Source organism: Salvelinus fontinalis, chromosome 39, assembly GCF_029448725.1.
Source record: "Salvelinus fontinalis isolate EN_2023a chromosome 39, ASM2944872v1, whole genome shotgun sequence".
Classification (NCBI taxonomy): domain Eukaryota; kingdom Metazoa; phylum Chordata; class Actinopteri; order Salmoniformes; family Salmonidae; genus Salvelinus; species Salvelinus fontinalis.
Genome location: NC_074703.1, coordinates 16,233,257 through 16,253,196, shown reverse-complemented (window position 1 = coordinate 16,253,196; position 19,940 = coordinate 16,233,257). Strand labels below are relative to the sequence as shown.

Below are 19,940 nucleotides of genomic sequence, written 5' to 3'. Positions count from 1 at the left end.
TAAAACATATATAATCATAACAATAATTATTTTGAGAATTGATCTGAAATAACATTTTTAGCATACATTTATTTGTCAAGTTAATAATAACACATGTCCATGCATATTATACAAACAAATGTGATAGTAAAGAATGAAAAAACAGTCGATCATTTGAATTAATCAGAATTCAGGATATAATCAAACACATTCTCTAATAACGTGCTGGACATAAACATTGTATTTCGTTATTGTGTTATATAGGCCTAGCTATTTATAGCATAATGCAAGGATTTATTTTTGCCATTTGCGATTTAACCAATATAGATAGAATACTCAAGTGCGAATTAAATCGTCGTCAAAGCCTGAGCTAATAGTTCTGGAGCAGCACTATTCCAAAGTAATCCTTCTCAGCTGGTTACAGAAAATGACATCGGTTAACCTATCAATACTGTAGTGGCGGTGTTGGATTTCTAGAACATACTGAAAAAGGTATGATAAAAGAATACTTATTTTAAAGTTAATACTTGTTTTATGTAACTTCATATTTACAATGACTGACAAATTTTCCGATGTGCCATTTTCATTGGCTAGTAGTATGCCTCTGTGTGATTCATTGAGAGAGTGCCACTCTAATAATGACTACTACAATTAAAATGTTCTACTTAAAATGACTAGCGTCTGGGTTGCAGTAGTTATTTATGAATTTATTTAAAGATGAAGCAGAATGCAGTAGATGTTATAATGGACAAGCACACAGATTATAAACACAAAGAGTATAATGGAAATCTACAAGATTGATGAAATACATAGAGATTCTATCATAGCGCACATCAGTATTGAAGGTGGTCTCCTTACTCCATCTTCCGCAGGGCATTGCACAAGATCCCAATTTCCCCTAAAATAAAAGCAACATGATCAAATTAGGTAGTTCATATGTAAAAGATTAAGAAACATTCAATTCCAGTAGGATTTGGACATTCATACAGATATTGTCTTTAATTCAATTAAACTATGTTTTCAATTTGTAAAAGGCAAGACAAAAATATATCCTAGTGTGGTCTTCTGTAGCTCAGTTGGTAGAGCATGGTGCTTGCAATACCAGAGTACTGGGTTTGATTCCCACGACCACCCGTATGTAAAATGTATGACTGTAAGCCGCTTTGGATAAAAGTGTATGCTAAATAGCATATATTACATGCAGTGTATATAAATTACAATTGGTAGAAAATCTAATTTGAATAGTAATAGTTCTAATAGTACTTGAGGTTGGTATTTGCATAAGGGGTTATTGAGAAGTTAGTTTTATGAGGACTCTATAGAAATGTCACACACCACTGATGTTGTCAGCCAGGTTTCTCAGCTGCTGGGTGTTATCCAAGACTTCAATGCTTTGGGTGTACGCATTGTAGCGCACTGAGAAAGGCCTGGGGATGGTGTCGGCAAATTTCCTGTATAAAAGGTCATAACATAGGACATTCAGTTGAAAATGTGAATGTATATATTACGATATAAAGATCCAGAGAGTTCCGAAGCAAATACAGTGAATGAATGTGACATAATAAACGTTTAATTATGTACAGATGTTAAATATTACCTGACTCTCTCTTTAGCATCGTCAAAGCTCTCTGCAACAAAGTAAATGGGCTGGAACTCAGTGATTGGGTACTTCTGGAGGCTGGTCTTTGCAGGGTCAAATGGTTGAATCTTGGGCTTGTCTGTCAAACAGTACTGTAAAACAATTCAAAACAGTCAAATGTTATTCCAGAGTTTGACAATCCCCACTTATGGGAGATGTACCAGTGTCATGAATCAATCTACAATGAGCAGAATCCAGGTTACAAGTCCTCACTGTTTTGAGGTCACGGACCACAAGCAGTGTGCAATTCCTCAATGATATTCTGTGCCCCGTAAGCCTCGGTAGCAGTAAACAGGAAGTGTAGTGTGAATGGCGTCCTGCTGTGATATGTCTCAGCTAACTGCTCATCCTCTGATGACAACGTCTTATGTAACTGGTGACTTAAGATATGAATTCTGTCTCTGCCCCCTACTTCTCCAGTGAACCACTAACCCACTCCTCACCAGTTTCCCCCAGTGACACATTTAGCCTGAGCCCTGTGTGGACCACTAACAAACTGATTGACAGCTGAATTCGTAGCGGGTTAGGAGAACTTACCTGGCAGGTTTGGAAAATTAGGTTAAGATTAGGGTTAGCTAAAATGCTGAAACTGTTCCCGACGTGACTCGAACATATCTAGCTACAACCAGGTCTGCCCTGAGAACAGTCTTTGTTTCCACTAATGCGATGCTGCTGACTGACAGCCCACTGGGCTACATCATAGGGATTTGTCTATATTAGAACTGCAGGAAGGAGGCCTCTGCACGTGGGCATTAAACAGGTCATGAAAGACAACCTCGTAAAAATAGCCACATGGCTAAATGAATTGTTCCACTGTGGCTGCTTCTAGCATCCATTTCTCATTGTAAGTCGCTTTGGAAGCTGTAAATGTAATGTAAATACCTGCAGCTCTCCAAATGATGAGAGAAGCCCAGCTCCATAGGCCTTGATCTCAGAGCCCTGCTTGCACAGGCCAAACTCCACTGTGAACCAATAGACCTGTGGACAGACAGACACAAGGGCTCGTCACATATTCAAAATGGTTTTGTATTCCTCTGGTATCAGGAGTCGGCTGTTGCTGATGTTGTGAGACGTCTGAGATACTTACAGTAGCAAGCCTCTCAATGTACTCGTCGGGGGCACCCAGGGAAGCCAGACCGATTTCCTGTTCAGAACAGCGTCAAATAAATCATGTTATTGTCTATTTGCATCAGGATATTGTGCTGTAACACAGATGAAAGCGTTCTACAGGAGCAAAACCAATATTAGAGAAAGACTGGCACATTCAGTACAGTTGCATGGCATTCTTCTCAATCCTCCTCAACATTATGACTAGCATGACTGTTTTTGAAGCTGATCTTTAAAATGGTGCCCTTTTTCACGCCAACAATGGATAGTTCTCTTAAGTTATGATACCAGCAGTGGTTAAAGAACGTTCATGTCCTCTTGTGTTCTTTACCTGTGAGAATTGGGCAAAGGTGGGGTCAGCAAACAGAGGAACATGGCCCAGGAGTTCATGGCAGATATCCCTATGGAGAGATGTAAGTCAATGACTGTAGAACATATTCAACTATGTACAACTGGTCCCAAGGTGGGATGTGACACCTATATAAAGGTATGGACACACCGGTGGCATTTGCCGGCCGAACGTACTTAACAGGGTGCCGGCTGTAATTTGCAAACCGAGTACAAACCGATTCTACATGTAGAAAATGACGGAAATCGGACGGGCCCTAAAACATACAATGGCGAACGAGCGAGTCATTGATGTTTTTTCTCCTTAAAATGATGAGGGTGACACTCACGGCTCAGGTGTGTACATGGGCTTGGATTGGTGACGAATGTACTGTGTAGAGTGGAAGACTCGGAAGGCCAGACCAGCCAGGAAATCCCGAGAGGAGAGCAGGCCAGCCACTGGGCGCAGCCGGAAACCTGTGCACGCTAAAACAGAGAGGAGGGGAAGGAACCAATGTCAGTGTATGTGGGACGCTGATAGAAGCAGAGGAAGTGTGGCACTTAGCCACGATCTGTTGTCTTACACTGCAGGTAGCGTGAGATGTCCTCCAGCTGGGGGATGTTGTCCTGCCTGTAGCCGCAGTACTGCTCCAGCAGGGGGAACACACGGTTGTGCTCGCGGCAGGCGTGCGTGGGGTACAGAGTCTTCAGCTCATTGAACACTGTGCTCCATGTGGCCTTCTCCTCCGCTGTGTACTCCACCTTGGGAATGACCTGGCCACTGAAACAGAGAGACACACTGTTGTTAACAGACACTTGTGTATAATATGTTCTTCTGTACACACACACAGTCCCTATTTGTTGAGGGAGGACTAGGAGGATAGATGGGTGGGGGGGATCAGTTAGTGGATTCACTTCATTATTCTGCCAAGGTCCCACTGCTATGTAAATGTGAGCTTCCTGTGAGGGCATTTTCATTGGGGCTGGCGCTCTTTGTAGTTCCTGGGAATAATGAAGTCTCAATTATGCGAACAAAGCTAGAGGCTTCAAATCCACCACTGTCCCCTCTGTAATTTGTCCCCTTTTGTTTGTGGTCATTTTCAATAAAAGGCAAAGCGGGGAATGAAATGTGGCTGGAGGAGAGAGCCATAGATCACTTCTAGTAGGTTCTAGAAGCTCTCTTCACCTCTGCTGTTGTGTAAAAGAGAGGGACCCAAGAGAAAAATTATTCTAGTCTGGATTGATAGTTACTGTCTGTAGTTGTAGGCAATGTCGGCAAACTCCTTCCTCCTGGTTCTGTACACTGGGTCTGTGAAGCCCTGGAGTGAAAGAAGTAATCAATGTTAGATCTTATTTATGGTCACTGCCTGGCCCTGTATATAGTGTGTAAATCCTCAGCTAGGACTACTTGGACTTTGACAGCATCATACTCTCCCACTCTGCTGAGAGCCCTGGCTGGAAACACATTTTTAAATGAGGCCTTTGTAGAATGTATGCTGCTAATGAGGAATACATTTCACTTTAAAGGCGGTGGCAAAAGGGAGCAATTATCTATAATTATAGGGGCTCAATTAAAGCAATGACATCAATTTGGGGCCCTAGAGAGTTTCCATTAGAATAGATAACAGAGTGGGGACTGTCATCACGATTTGAATCTTTCATAAAACACACGTGTGGGTGCACATGCATACACACATGTACATACGCATGTGCACACACCCACATAAATCAAATTAAATTGTAATCGTCACATGCTTCGTATAACAACAGGTGTGGACTAACAGTGAAATGTTAACTTACTGGCCCTTCCCAACAATGCAGACACGCATACAATACAAAGCAGACAGCCAGTACACAGTGTGTAGGATGTAAACAGACAGTAATGATTGGTGGATCCTTACAGGGTGATCAGAATCCAGCTCAGATCCGTAGCTCAGAATCTGGTTGGCAAAGCGATCCAAGTCCTGGATGTCATTGGGGAACCATGGAACTGTAGGACGGGGGAATCTCCTCATTACCCAGTTCAGGTGAATGTGACAAATAGATATATACACATGGCCAAAACAGACCAGAGTAAAACCAGTCGAAACAGTGGTGCATAACTTCTTGAGATGTAGAAAACTACAATTTAGTCATATTTACAATTGTCTGTAGTATATCTGCCTTGTGTTCAATGTCCAATTCCAAAATGTAAATTGATTGAAACAAGTGAAGCCCAAATGAATATTGATGTGGATGGCTTTGTGGGGGTTTTGCCTGCAGGGTGCGTTTGTATTGGGATAGAACACTATCCAGTAACCATGTTGACAGTGAACAGAGCAGCAGAGGAGGTCACCCATTGGCTCATTTATGACAGTTAGAAGTACTGGACATCAACCATTAATCTAAATCGAGGCCGTGTGGTCCAGCCTGAGGCTAGGGGAACAATGGGACCCCACCAGACTCCTCTCAAAACAGCCTGTCTCCATCTCAGACCATAAATATCTCTAATATCCTCCAATGCCACATTAACCTGTCCCCCTGTCCAGTAGACCATAGGGCTAGACAGAGGGGGCTGAGGACAAGGGCGGCTGGCTTGGTGGTGGCCGTCTATCTCCGCCTGTCTGTCTGTCCGGGATGAGCGATGACCCTGTTAGGGTTCCCCTCCTCTGGGTCTGTGATAGAGGCAGTCTGTTCTGTGACAGTCGGTGACACTGGGCTCCTCTGTTTGCAGCCAGGCCAGTTGGTACCCAGTAACTAAACTAATGTCATTGTGGAAACAACTAATAAAGGAGGCTGGATGTGAGGGACAGGCCATCCGTCTCCGCGGCGACGCTCATCACATCATTAGACAGTCTGGCTGGTGGCCTGCTAATGCGCCACCCAGAGTTCAGATCATGTGACACACACACATGCTTTGTCTACTTCCCCCTTCTCCCTCCTAAACACAAATATATCATCATATAATTATTGTTATGTACACTTAAAATAATGATTTAATAGTCATGATTTTAATCAGTCATGGTTTTTAATACTTTCAGTCATGGTTTGTAATATGTTATATGCATATCTAGATTGATTATTCATTGATAATATATATACACACACTCATACACACCAGGATTAGGGGGAATTCCATTTCAACTCTAGTCAATTCAAAAAGTAATTCTGTATTCCAATTCCAAATTTTCCTTATTAAAAAGTGTTGACGAGGATTGGAATTAACCCCAACCCTGATACACACACCTGTGTCCTTCTGTTTGTTGCGTGAGAGCTCGTGCACGTGGCCACTGATCTCGGTGCGCAGGCCGTCGATGACCTCGTCCAGGGATTTGGAGTAGCTGGTGTCCACGCTGATGAAGAACTCAAACTCCTGGTTGTTCAGTCGTGACGGGCGAGACTCGATGTGCATCAGGTTGATGCCCTTCTCCTGTTGAGTCAGAGACAGAGGAGAAGCCATGTAGCTCTGTAAATCCTGTGTGACAGCTAAGTGGTTCAATCCTGCTATTAGATCTTGTACATTTTGGTTTTATGTTTTTGTATCTTTAACTTTAAAATCATTATTGTGTTATTGAAATATTATTGACAATAAAAGTTAGGTTACGTTTTTGAAAAACGACTTTAAAAACCTGTGATTCAACTCATGACGATCCAGCACTGGGAATAATGTATGTGGACTCAGCATACCGCTAGAGGGCGCCAAGGGCACATCCAAACAGTGGTCATTTGACAGGCTTTGTGGAGTCAACCATGCCCTTAGGACAGGACAGCACAGCACTAAACAATCACCCAGCTAATGCACTGTGGGCTGGGTGTTATAGAACCGACTAGAGCCAGGATGTGAGCTGTGGTAGCATTGAAAGGGCTTGCACAACAACATGCAGCATTTTTATCAATGCCATCACATCTTTGAAATCATTCTGTCAACTTTTTGCATTTTATAAAATTGCCACTTAATACCAGAGAATATTTTCCAGATTATGTTCATTTTGGATGGGATTCGATGTGTGCATATACATATTTATGCATTTCAATATCAACTGTACATCTCAATATCAATTGTAGTTTTTGGCCCATCCGGAGAAACATGCAAATCTATATTGGTTAATTATTTAAAACATTTGGTTTGGTTTAGTAACTGTGGGGAGCAGAGAGTAGAACAATCTCTTACTGCCATAGGCCCAGTAGAGAGGCGGGGTCAGGTGGCACACAGTCCCATTTCCCCTCACTCTACTCTCCCTTCCCCCCTCACTCTCGTCCCTCGTCCCCCCCCCTCTCCATCTCCATCTGGATCCCATTATCCAGACTTGCGCTCTATGGAAACCATATGGATCTGCTGTTGTTTCAACATCCAACAGCACTTAGTTACAAAACAATGCTCCACACCCCTCTCCCCCCATGGCTGGCCTGGCATCTCTCTGCATACTTTACATCTGATGTGCCGTTATTGACTCCTTGTGGTGTCAGTGAGTTTGTTTGCCCTGTTTATTAGGTCTCTGTCTGCGTGTTTTAGTTTAGGCAGATCGTTTAGTGTTTCCTTTGTTGTTGACAGGAGATCCGTACTGCAGTGTTATTCTAATATTCATCTTTATTTCATTTTTTTATTTTTAAAATAAATGTTTAAAACATACAATATACTTGCAGTGAAACCGCTCAACAACTACATCACATTAGTTATCTAACAGACTCCCATCCAGAGCACACAGAAGCAACCAGGGTCAACGCCCTGCTCAAGGGCACGTTGACAGATCTCCCACAAGGTCAAAAAACGGGGACCTGGCCTCCCGGGTGACGCAGTGGTCTAGAGCACTGCATCGCAGTGCTAGCTGCGCCACCAGAGTCTCTGGGTTCGCGCCCAGGCTCTGTCGCAGCCGGCCGCGACCGGGAGGTCCGTGGGGCGATGCACAATTGGCTTAGCGTCGTCCGGGTTAGGGAGGGTTTGGCCGGTAGGGATATCCTTGTCTCATCGCGCTCCAGCGACTCCTGTGGCGGGCCGGGCGCAGTGCGCGCTAACCGAGGGGGGCGGGTGCACGGTGTTTCCTCCGACACATTGGTGCGGCTGGCTTCCGGGTTGGAGGCGCGCTGTGTTAAGAAGCAGTGCGGCTTGGTTGGGTTGTGCTTCGGAGGACGCATGGCTTTCGACCTTCGTCTCTCCCGAGCCCGTACGGGAGTTGTAGCGATGAGACAAGATAGTAATTACTAGCGATTGGATACCACGAAAATTGGGGAGAAAAGGGGATAAAAATGTAAGAAAAAAAATAGAAAAAAACGGGGACCTGAACCAGCGACCCAACAGCTACCGGCCCAAGCTCCCAACTGCCAGCCCTCCAAGGCCCCTCAACCATATGAGACCCCCCCACAGCCCCCCCCAAAATAGATAAATAAATAACGAAAATCTATTTCCCACCCCCAAGAACCCCCTAATATTAATTTTACAGGGAGCCTGACCAGGCTTATCTAGGGCAATATATGCCCCCCCCAGTTTATATGGTCCCAGGGCATATATGGGCCGTTTGGATAGATTTGTGTACTTCCTAGGGATGTCCCTATGCTCCTGGTGACTTTTGAAGTGGAATGAATGTCTACCACAAGGCCTTGTGTGAGTGATATTAACCCTACCCGTGCCCTGGCTGCGCTAAGGCCTTGGTCCGGTCATGACAAGCTCACTGATGCTAGGAATTGACTCCTCACATGGCATCCAACCCACATCACATGGGCTGGAGTTTCAGAGGGATAAACAGGGAGTTACTGAGATGTAGCTGGGGACTGGAGCTGCATAGGAGGACTTCTTGACTCCAAATTAATACTGTAAATGTACATGGGTATAAATGATGCTGATTATGCAGCTGGTGATATGGATACACGGAGCCAATGTAAACGTTTCCTTTGTATTCAGTCCTTCCTACTTGAGCTGTCATTTTCAGTTTCTCACATTCAAATTATGATGGTTTCTACTTGGATGCCTTCGATGTTCCACTCCACACACATGAATAAAGCCATATGGGAACATTGTGTTCCTAAACCATCCATATGATCCTGTCCTCCCACTGATGACTGAGAGGTGCCCTACAGGGGGGGGGGGGGGGGGGGGTGCCAACTGATGTTGCTAAGTACAGTGGAGTCTGGTCAGTCCTGGGGAGAGGGAGGGCTGTGTTGATGGTTTTCAGGGTAACATGGCCTGTTTTTATAGAAAAGGAGGGTGTGGATGCTGGGAAGTGATTGGACTAAAACTGGGTCTGATGGTGGGGAGGTTTGGGGTTTTACAGGGAGATGGGGGTGGAGTAGGGGGTGGATCTGGGGAATGAGAGCTCATAGGTCCAGAGGAGCTTCTCATGTTTACAACTGCATTTGGAGTACAGCACGTGGAAGATACTTATTGATCTCCACAAACACTCATTAAGATTTCTTGTTTTACTTTGTGTTTTACTCCATTTTTTATCTGTAGTGGAGAGTGGGGTAAGTTGAGCCATTATTTACATTCAGGATCACTACATCAAGGGAAATATAGTATTCTTTCTAACAAAGATATCTACATATTTCAGGATAGTGTGTATCCCTGGAAATAATCAGAATTCATAACAGTTTTGAAAACATAGCTTGCCCCCCATAAAAGCGGTCTCTTGGCACAACTTACCCCAGGTAAATTGAGAATAGGGACAGGGTAGGTTGAGAATAGGGACAGGGTCATTTGAGAATAGGGACAGGGTAAGTTGAGTGGCAGTGTCCTGTGACAGTGGGTGATGGGGGTGGAAGGTCAAAGTTGAATTCATGGAATGGGGATGTGGTATATTGTATATTTAACTGTATGCCTACATTCAGATATAGATCTCTCTGTTCAATATCACTAACCCTTCCATTTCTTGACCAGTTGTCTGGGACAGGGATGTTGTTTCCACGTACCAATTTGTGGGCAAGTTCTTTTGAGGCGACTAAGCCCATGAAACTGGTCTGCAAGCTCAGCCTCCATGTCATCAGATAAGACCTCGTGCTCCTCTGCTACTCTGTCATAGCCTCTCTCTCACAAAGGTACACGTTCGTTTTCTTTTTTGTCAATGTACCTCTTCAGTGTAATTCAGTCTATTTTTTTCATCCATTACTGCTGATCGAATGGACTTCTTCCCCTCTCTCACTCCCTTGGCTGCTCTCTCAAGAACCTCAGGGGGGACTAGACCCCTGCTTGTTTTACATTTGTAGACACGGGACATGATGATGTCTGCTCTGTAACAAGACAAATGCTATATCTTGAGTTCATATGCATGACACATTGCAGGCATAATATGCATAAAACTGACCAAAATGAATCATTTGTATGGAGTATGGTAGCCATTGGCTCTACTTACCCCATGTCCATTTTCTCAACTTACTCCAAGGCAAACATTTTGACTATATTAGCCAACATGGCTACAAGGAAGAACTTTCAAGCTAGGTTTAGGATGTCATATGAAGCTTATAGAGACCCCAACTGATAAAACCATCTACATTTGTTAAGATACAAGCATCATGAAACGTAGTAACACACTAAATGAATTACTTTCGTTCTGTTTTTTGGACCTAACTTACCACTTTTTCAATGTGGTTTCTTCCTTCACAGACTCCATGAAATGATGACCTCTTCCTAAGTATTTGGTCAGATGATTAATTTTGTGTATGGTTTCTTAGAAACAAGGGGTGGCTCAACTAACCCTTTGACTCAACGTACCCCACTCTCCCCTACAAGTGAGGCACAAGACAATCCAATTCTGTTTCGACTACTAGGACATCAAACTTCGATAGCACTTCATCGTTGAAGGTTAAACAATGAATGTGCTGCCCAACAGCCCTGACTGCGTGCTACGAAGTACATAGTCACTTAAGTCAACACAGAATTAAAAAAAAAGGATGCACCTTGATACAGGGTCAACTGTTGCTGGTGGCACAACACAACATGGTTAAATGAACGCAGTAGCCATAACTGGTGACCATTTTGGGGTCTGATGGGTGTCTCCAGTCTGTTTGACTATTTCAAAAACAGAAATCTCGGCCTGCATTGTGGATCAAAGAGCGGCCTGGAAAGATTGTGTACACAGCTGCTCCCGTAGATATCTAAGATAAAGCTGTCATCACACTAACAGTTAGAGTGTAGAGCCGTAAATCATAGAGCCGTAAATCATAGAGCCGTAAATCTACACAGTCGGGCTTACATCCCCTCAACTCTAAATTCAGTCACCTACATTAACAACATTGGCTACTAATACATTGGGCAACCAGCACATTGGACAAAGACGTCAGATCAACAGCCACATGTGGGTTAATATTTGATTGAGTTGTCAACAAACTCAAAATATTTCAAATAAACCAAACCTTGAACCCTGGTTGGAAGGTCTTGGGTTAAAATGACACAAAAATGTTCAACATGTACGTGTTATGACAGCTATCCATAATGATGTAATGGTATTATTTTGATTCTGAGATAACGAAGAAACAATGTTGAGTGACACTACTTTTTGCCCAGAGGTTGAGGGAACATACTGCACCAACCTAAACCCTAGGATGAGGATACATCATGTAAAAACTTTGGGGTAGGCCTCCAACTCCTTCACACCCTGCTGGAAACTCTCCACTAACATTTGGCTAGTTAAATGTTCATGTAAATTCTGCCCCAGAGAAATGTCCAGTATTCACATGCATTTACTGGTAGTATCCAATGGTGGAGCATTGTTTTCCATTACCTTGGCCTCTGTTGCAGGAGCCTGCATGGAGATGTAACAAACTGGTCTATATGTATGAGAGAGCCTGTTCCAATTCGACACAGAGCTGTACACATTAAAACACAGCAGGCCCTACGGTACGATTTACTCCTACTGGGGGGTACTATGCACTGTATTCATCCAGACACAGGTCCTTCACTGAGGCAGGTACCAGGATGCAGGAGGATGGTCAGTAACCTCTAACATCTGGAGCTAACTGGAAACATGCTGTCTTATGAAGCGCGTTTGGTTGCGTACCTTGTAAATTCTTACATGGAGGAAGAGAAGGGAAGAGAGCGAAGGTCTGGCTGTCTCTTTAAATTGGTCCCTCGGACTGACAAATGGCAGCTAGTAAACTTCTGTCTGATCTTCTAGAGTCGCTCTGCTTTTTATGGGCGTGATCGTTACCTCCCTAAAGTTGCTAGCGATAAATGGTCCTGTCTAGCTCATTGGTAGAGATGGTGCTTGCAACGTCAGGGTTGTGGGGTCGATTCCCACAGGGGACCAATATGAAAAAATGTATGCCCTCGCTACTGTAAGATGCTCTGGATAAGAGTGTCTGCTAAATGACTCAAATGTAAATGTAAAAAGAACTGTCCTCCTGAAGGAGTTACTAAGCAGTTTTCCTGGTCCAGAACACAGCTGTGGAGTTGACTCTGAAGATACTGCACATCATTTGGATTAGTCTTTTTCCATCTGTTTTATTCATATTTGGTACGCATGGTATGAAATGGATAAAAACACGTAATCGTTTACTTTGTTTGCTTATAGCCTGTTGTTGTGCTTGTACTGTTCAATAGCCTCATACCCACCTCTCTCTTTCTCACCTACAGAAACTATTTAACCTTCTAGCTTTTAAAGTTACATTTTTTTTAAAGTAGCTATTTAATCTTTTACATATTTCAGCTTTTACATATTTCAGCTATTTCAGCTAATACTGCTTTCAACTTTAACAGCTATTTCAGAAATTACTGCTTTCAGCTGTCACAGCTATTTCAGCTATTATTTCTTTCAGCTTCTACAGCTTTTCAGGTTTTTGGCACTCCTAACAGACTGACTGACTTCTTATTTGTCCTTGACCAATGACTCATTGGACAAACACATCAGAGCATTTCAGAATAAAGATTGAACATTACTTTGCATGTGTGTGACTACAATACATTACTGCACATTTAAGATTGTTTGTTTGCACTGTGTACATATTCATATTCACGGTTATGTTGAGTGGTTTACTTCAAACAGTCTGAGGGCTTTGGCCAGCGCCCCAACCTCCTCCTTCAGGGAGAAGAAGCAGGACAGCACCCCCGCCTTGGCACTGGTCTCTTCCTCCAGGTACATGGAGCCTCTCCTCTGCAACAAGACAAGATTCACAGCAATTTGGCCTATGACCCCCAGGGCTGGACCTTACCACTGCACACATTCCAGGGGGCGTTGAATGTGGTGGGCTGTGGATTACATTCTCATCTACATAGCTATGTACAGTGGATATATCACTGGCCTGGGGGGGGGGGTTATGAAGCTGAGTGGAGTGATTGACATGGCTATGCTCTCCTAAAGTGAACCTTCTGTGGCGTGGTGACCCTTGCCATTACCTCAACTACACAACTATTTCTCTCTCTTTATGCCCTCTCACCAAACTGCAAACGCATGTCGCCCACTCCCTAATGACTGAGCCTCCACAATCTGACCCACAAACCTGATAGATCAAACAGTTGAACAGATATGCATTATATCATTAGGATTGTGTTAATTTATTCCATTGCATTTACTCCAAAGTATCACTCACAATGAAAAATCATGTTTGGTGCATGTGTTTGTGTGTGGGCTGTGGTTATAGAACCCAGGTTATTTTGAATATTCTAAAGGACTTACCTCTCAAAGCGCAAAGCTTTCACACCTTTAACCTTTCCTCTCTGACCTTTGTAGTAATGACCCCTGAAACCATCTCCTCAAAATCTCTACTCAGCACAAATACCTCGACATCCCCAATTCCTTGAACTTCACTGTTTATTGGGATTCTATCACTTTAGAATTTCTACAGTCCATTATTGTGATGAATTAACAAACACTAAACGTTTTATCATTACTTCTCAAGCAAAAGCTGATGTTAAACTGTGCACCCCTTTTCTAGATCAGATTAAAAAGTTTTAAAAAACATATTTATTACCGCAACCTGCATGGATTCATAGTCACTGACCTTTAACATTATTCACAATTACCATATGTTTACAGCAGTCTGGTCTGTGTTGCCATTCTGCTGACTAGAATATTCCAGTCACAGTGGACAACATATAGCTGGACAATGAACAACGTTCTAATAGCCGTTTCACGAAATGACACTGACTTTTTACAATAGCACGTTTTACAGGGGGTCTGTCCAATGCCAAGTATACCTGTTCCCTTCCCTATCTCGTGACATGGAATTTACTGCACAATAAGAATGATATGGCTGTATTAAATAAATTGAATCATAAAACCATCAATTATCACTATCTAGTATTATAAGCCAATAAGTTTATACGTGTATATTACTCATTCAACATTATAACATAAATTGTCATCACGATTATATTATTAGTGATAAACAACTTCATAAATTTATATTATTCATTAAACATTTAATATTTTTTTTCACACTAGATTGTATGTTTAAAATGGCTTACCTCTTTGCCATTGTCAGGTGTGGGATAGTCCCCGTTAATTCTTTTGTATGCTGCGTCCATCTTCCAGTCTTCTCGTTGCGCAGGTATGAAACCACTGATGCTGAATGTGTGTGCTTTGGTCGAATTTGTTTGAGCAACTCAAGTTAAACTTCAGCCGTTCATGTTGGACCACGTGACACCACCCCCGTTATGGTTTGTATCCCTGTCACGCAAGGAACAGAGGCCTATGGAGCCATGAAGTTATGAAACGGCTTTATTGGCACATCTGGTTCTTATTGTCTAGTGCTGGGGTAGAGGTGGCTGGGTAAATGTTCAGAATCAACGTTTCATAACCATCACTACCTGCCAAGCCTCCACCCACTCAGTAGGACTTCCCTGTGATGTAACAGATAAATATGACTTAGTTATAATGATGAAGAGGATGGTCGATGCACGCCTATACTGTGATGCATGCTCATAATGAGCCATTAGACCACTATAATGACCCGAAAATCAATAAAGTCGTATAGCTGCTACTCATATAAGGCTATGTTATGACAGTAAGCGACGCAACTTGTATCGATCAAAAGTTCATTGCATTTATTTTTTGTAGGTATTTTGTGTTATGAATGTTTCGGGGTCGGTTTTGCTTGCTTGGCCCCTCTTATCTGCATCCAGTGATGTGATGGTGCTCCTAAATGCCACAAGGTGGCGCCGAACAACAGGTTAAAACAGGTTGTAGCTAATGTTCAATTCAGCGGCCAGACTACATGACGTCCCTCTAAAAACAAACGGAGAGTTGTAAATTACTTTTCAAAAGCCGTATAGGAATACATGTACTGTATTTTTTTGTGTCACGTGCTAGGGCAACATACCTGTCAACTGGTGAATAAGCAGTAATTATTTTACATTTCACATTACTCTAATTTAAACGTTAAACAGCTATTTAAATAAATTGTCATACAACTCCATCCTTTCTGCTGGTGTTCAACAAACACAGTAGGGCAATAGGCCTAGACATGTAGGCCTATCAATAATATACCATAGGCCTACCTTCTTTGTTGCAGAGAATTCTATCTACCTCTCCTTGTTAAAATAGACCACGAACAAGCATTTGATAGCATATGCCTACTCTGCACAATTCAACAATGTGGTATTAACAATGAGAACACACCCAACCCACTCATGGTCATTATGGATAGTGACATGATGATAAATGCATGCAAGGAGAGGGTCTGACCTCTACTTGAACTCTGTATAAGAGCATTCATTTCTTCAGACTGCACATATGTCATCTCACTGTATATCAGTGACTACACACTTGTCTCATTACATGCCAATGACTGCTGTTGGATTCCATTGCATAGCTGCACAGATCGTCAATGCTGTAATAACGGTGTCATTAAACCTCATTAATGTGCCTGTCCGCTTCCTCAATGTGTTCTTCACACTGTACATCAAATCGGGGACACATTGCCTCATTAACGGTGATGGAGACAATTGCTCGTTCTTCATGTGAAGTGGCCGAGTGTGTGCAGACAACGGCCTGTTCCATAGAGCCTCAGTCCTCTTCTCTCTGTCTCACACAGAGCATCTGTTCTCACTAAGTACTCCTTAAGCCAAATGTGTTCTGGGACATTCAGTCAGTTGTGTGATTCATGTGAAAAATAGTGAGGAATGAACATTTAGCCTGTCTCAGGACCCATTCCCGGAATGTTACCCACATGTATTCGATCTGTTGTGAGTTTCTTAGACCTTTTGTGAGTCATTATCTGCACTATCATTATGCAACACAGACCTAGGATTTAATGATGTTGTTGTGGTGTTTTTCTGAATAACTGCAGACTGCAGAGTCTGTGTGATTGTAGAGACTAGACTAGGAAGCTGGGTTGGGAGAAGACAGATGACTGGGGGGAATTATAGAATTGTGAGGCTTAATTGTGTCTTCATGAGAGAAGAAGAGTTGTTGTTGATTTATGGCCTGATTGACGGCGGTCCTGTGAATCGGGTCCACATGTGCACTGTCTCCCAGCCCCAGTCCAGTGTCCACAGGGGTGCTGAAGAATCTGCTCTGGGTTTCCACTGGCATTGTGCAAAACTCTTTTTGAACTGAGTGAGAGAGAGAGAGAGAGATTGGAAGGGGGAGGGAGGGGAAAAGACGGGGGGATAAAGAATTAAACTTTGAGGCTTTCAGCAGGGCTGTTGTAAAGAGAGTGAAAGGGGAATAGGGGCCGTGTGGCCAGCCACATGGGCTGTTCTCACTCAGATAATGGAGGTCTTTCTGTGGCACTTAACCCCCTCGCCGCACGCTGGGAACGGGCAGCCGAGCGCCCACCGCTTCTCAACAGACACGCTCAGACACGCTCACCCGCTGCATAATTGAATTTTACACCCAGGAAAGTCACCCCTAGCCACCTCCCTGCTACACGTGGCTCTGGCAGCAACTCTCCCAGGATCACAGCACATCTCACCCAGGCCAGCACAGAGAGGACGCAGGCCCAATGTAGGTAGACCCATTGGGAGAAGGGTGGATAGAGAGGTATAATTACTCCATGTGATGGTAGACCGTGGTCTACTTTACTGTAGAATCTTGGTTGAAGTGTTTGGTGGACTTAAGCATTTTTTTCTGGACACCATTCAGTTGTCTCTCTGACTTCATACAATACCGGATTCTGAAATGTCAGTGTGCAGTGTTTGTATTAGGAAACTCCCATGATACCATCGAAAGTTGGTAGGAAGGGAGGAAGAGAGGCAGATAAAAATCTCAATAGTGGAGATTATATTTAGACTGAAAGAGGAAGTCTGTGTGTCACCAGTCCAAATAGAACTGCCCTCAAATAGAACTGACCTAACTGATGAGATACATTTTAGCCTTAGGGTCTGTTTCCACAACATAAAAGGGTACTGGGGGAGAGGGGTTTGGTTATGTCTCTAACCTGGCAGTTGGTGACCCAAGAGTGTGTGTGCGGGTGGGGGTGTGTGTTTGTGTGTGTGTGTGTGTGTATGGGGGGGGGTTAACGATGAGGTAAAGAGAGTGAATTAAACCGACCCATTAAAGGCCCTGGGTGTGGAGGCTGGCTGACGATCTCGTCTTTAGGAGGGACGCGGACGGCTGAGCAGGCCCTATCTCTCTGCTCCGGCTCTCTCTGCCCTCTTGACCAAACACAATAGTTGTTTCCTCCCCACGACTTGGTCACTTTCACCTGTCACTCAGACTTTCTCCTGTCCCCCAGGGCTGTGTTCCTATCTCTCTGTGGGTCTGAGGAGAACGGCTCCAGGTGAGCGTCCATGTGTGGCAGGCTGCTCCTCCTCAGCAGTGAGTGTGTGTACTGTGAAGCCAGACTCCCCTCTCTCACTCCCCTCCCCCCAGCCATTCTGTTCTGTACCCCTCTCAGTATCACCACCCATCCAATCTCTGCCTTTATATACATAGTATTATTTACAGAAATATCCCTCCAATCTGAGCTCCATGATATCACCAGAGACATGAAAGTATAATGGTCACCCATGTTTGTTTGCATCATGGTTTGTCTGTCTGTGTAGGTGAACGACCCAGCCAGGAGACTGAGTTTCTTTGGTTTGTTCATTGTTCATCATCTGCTAAATAGCATGTTATTTCATTCTAAGTTAATGAGAGAACCTATTAATGTAACTTAATGTGTGGTAACTTGCCAGTGAAGCTGATGGGGAGATAGAGTTTAACTTAAAGCCCAGTGTTGTTTGCTCCTGTGTTCATTGAGGGTTTCAATACTTCCGGCCTCCATCTGCTGGCTGATGCATTCGTCAGGTCCATTGTGAACTCCCACACACGCCTTTCAAGCTGCTCTGAGACCTGTATTTACATGGTGGTGATCATAGGCAGACTGCACAGTGTTTGTACCTGCGTGCCTTAATTAGATCCCTGTGATGGACCGACATCCTCCTGCTCTCTGTCACACAATATACCAGTCTCACTGTGCTGCCCACACAGACAGGACATCACTTCACAGCAGCTAATCAGCCACTACAGTCATGTTCACTACATTGGTCAGCTTTCCTGGCTGTTGCATGACGTCAATGAAAGCCTTAAAATGAGCTCCTCACAAACTTCGGCGAGTTTACATTCTGGCATTAGCATTCCATGAGAATAGCTCAGAGGTTATTTATAGGGCCACGAGTTTTTCCTGACCACATGACCTGCCCAGGAAAACTTTTCGCCCTATATTCAACATTGTGATGCACTGACGTACAGTTTCCGCCACCAGAGGACGCCATTCTCTGGTCTCCCCAGGCAACCTCCTCCTCCTCTTCGCCTGTCGCTGTGGCCCCTCCCTTCAAAGGCATAACCTCTCCTAATCCCCCGGTTTCCGTGGAGACGGCTCAGACGAGCAGGTGACGCATTGACAGGGAGCAGATGGTTGCCCGTGGAGGTAAGCATGGCTGAACAATGCCCCCATATTCATCATACAGCCCCTCTCTCTCAACTTCACTCTCTGCATTCTCAACCACACACACACATACACACACACATCAGCATAAACTCTGTAACTCCCCTCCTCTTGAAAAGCTGTTTTTTTTACACAGATGCATGTACACACATGCACACACACAGGCACACAAACAGTAACAATTATTAAACCTTTCAAAGAATGTTGGTTTCTTGGCCCAGGGGACATTCTGATGGACTAGTCCTGGACAGTATTTTTAGAGGACTGAAGGGTGGATAGGGATTGTGATGTACAGTAGAATAATACAGTATTGTTGTTGGGGTGGGGGCTACAATACATTGAGGGATTGACAAGAGGTTGGGATATACTGAGATTTTGGAAGAGGGCCAGTAGCACAGTTAGATAAACAACGGGACCTCCTTGCCCTGGCCTCTGCGAGTGCCTGTCTTCTTGCAGGTGTTTGTGGGGCCTTCGGCGCAGTAACTCACTTTTCTAACAAAGCTCATTCGTTACTCTCCATCTCCCCTGGAGATAAAGTACAGACATCCCTCTCCCTTCCTCTCTTTCTTTCGTCCAACTCCAGAATAATCCAGCAACAATACAGGAGCTTGAAGGCGGTGTGCAGCGATTCGCCGGAGGCCTGACTTGTTTTGAGGCGGGGGAAGGTGGGGGGGGGGGGGGCATTATGGAGATCAGCTAATGCATGTAGAATACTGGCGAAGAAAGTGTGCGCCTGTACAATGGAGTCCTCTTTGGTGGCTTCAGAGCGCTGTGCTTAACCCACCACACCTGGAGCTCAAAACAGGGTGCGAGAGTACCCCAGCACACCCCACTTCACCCCCACCTCGCTCCACCTCACCCCACCTCAGCCACCAACACACTTCCAGCACCTATCTATACAGTCTGAGGAGCTGGGCTCGGGGTGGAGGAGGGGGGCTGCCTGCATTCAGGGCCTGACTATGATAAAGACGCACAGTGAGGAGCCATTGAAGAGCCCTGTGCCTAAAATGGAGTCACTAATAGGTGCCTATTCAGCAAGGAAAGGGTTTTCTGAAAGAAAAAAAAGTTTTGGGGGGAAGCAACAATCGCTATGCCCTGCTACCTTGTATATGTC

The 19,940-nt window shown here is 44.1% G+C and overlaps 1 protein-coding gene across 1 annotated transcript; it reads right to left on the bottom strand.

Moving 5' to 3' along the window:
* Positions 1-49: 49 nt before the first annotated feature.
* Positions 50-14,705, bottom strand: LOC129838554 (phenylalanine-4-hydroxylase-like). The gene is made up of 13 exons (XM_055905608.1): positions 14,421-14,705; positions 12,991-13,107; positions 6,278-6,461; positions 4,954-5,042; positions 4,304-4,371; positions 3,637-3,833; positions 3,403-3,538; positions 3,057-3,126; positions 2,706-2,762; positions 2,501-2,596; positions 1,577-1,710; positions 1,315-1,430; positions 50-877 (listed from the first exon to the last, which is right to left on the bottom strand). Exons 1-13 carry the CDS (start codon positions 14,478-14,480, stop codon positions 834-836), a joined length of 1,368 nt encoding a protein of 455 aa, XP_055761583.1. The 5' UTR covers positions 14,481-14,705; the 3' UTR covers positions 50-833.
* Between the last annotated feature and the right edge of the window lie 5,235 nt (positions 14,706-19,940).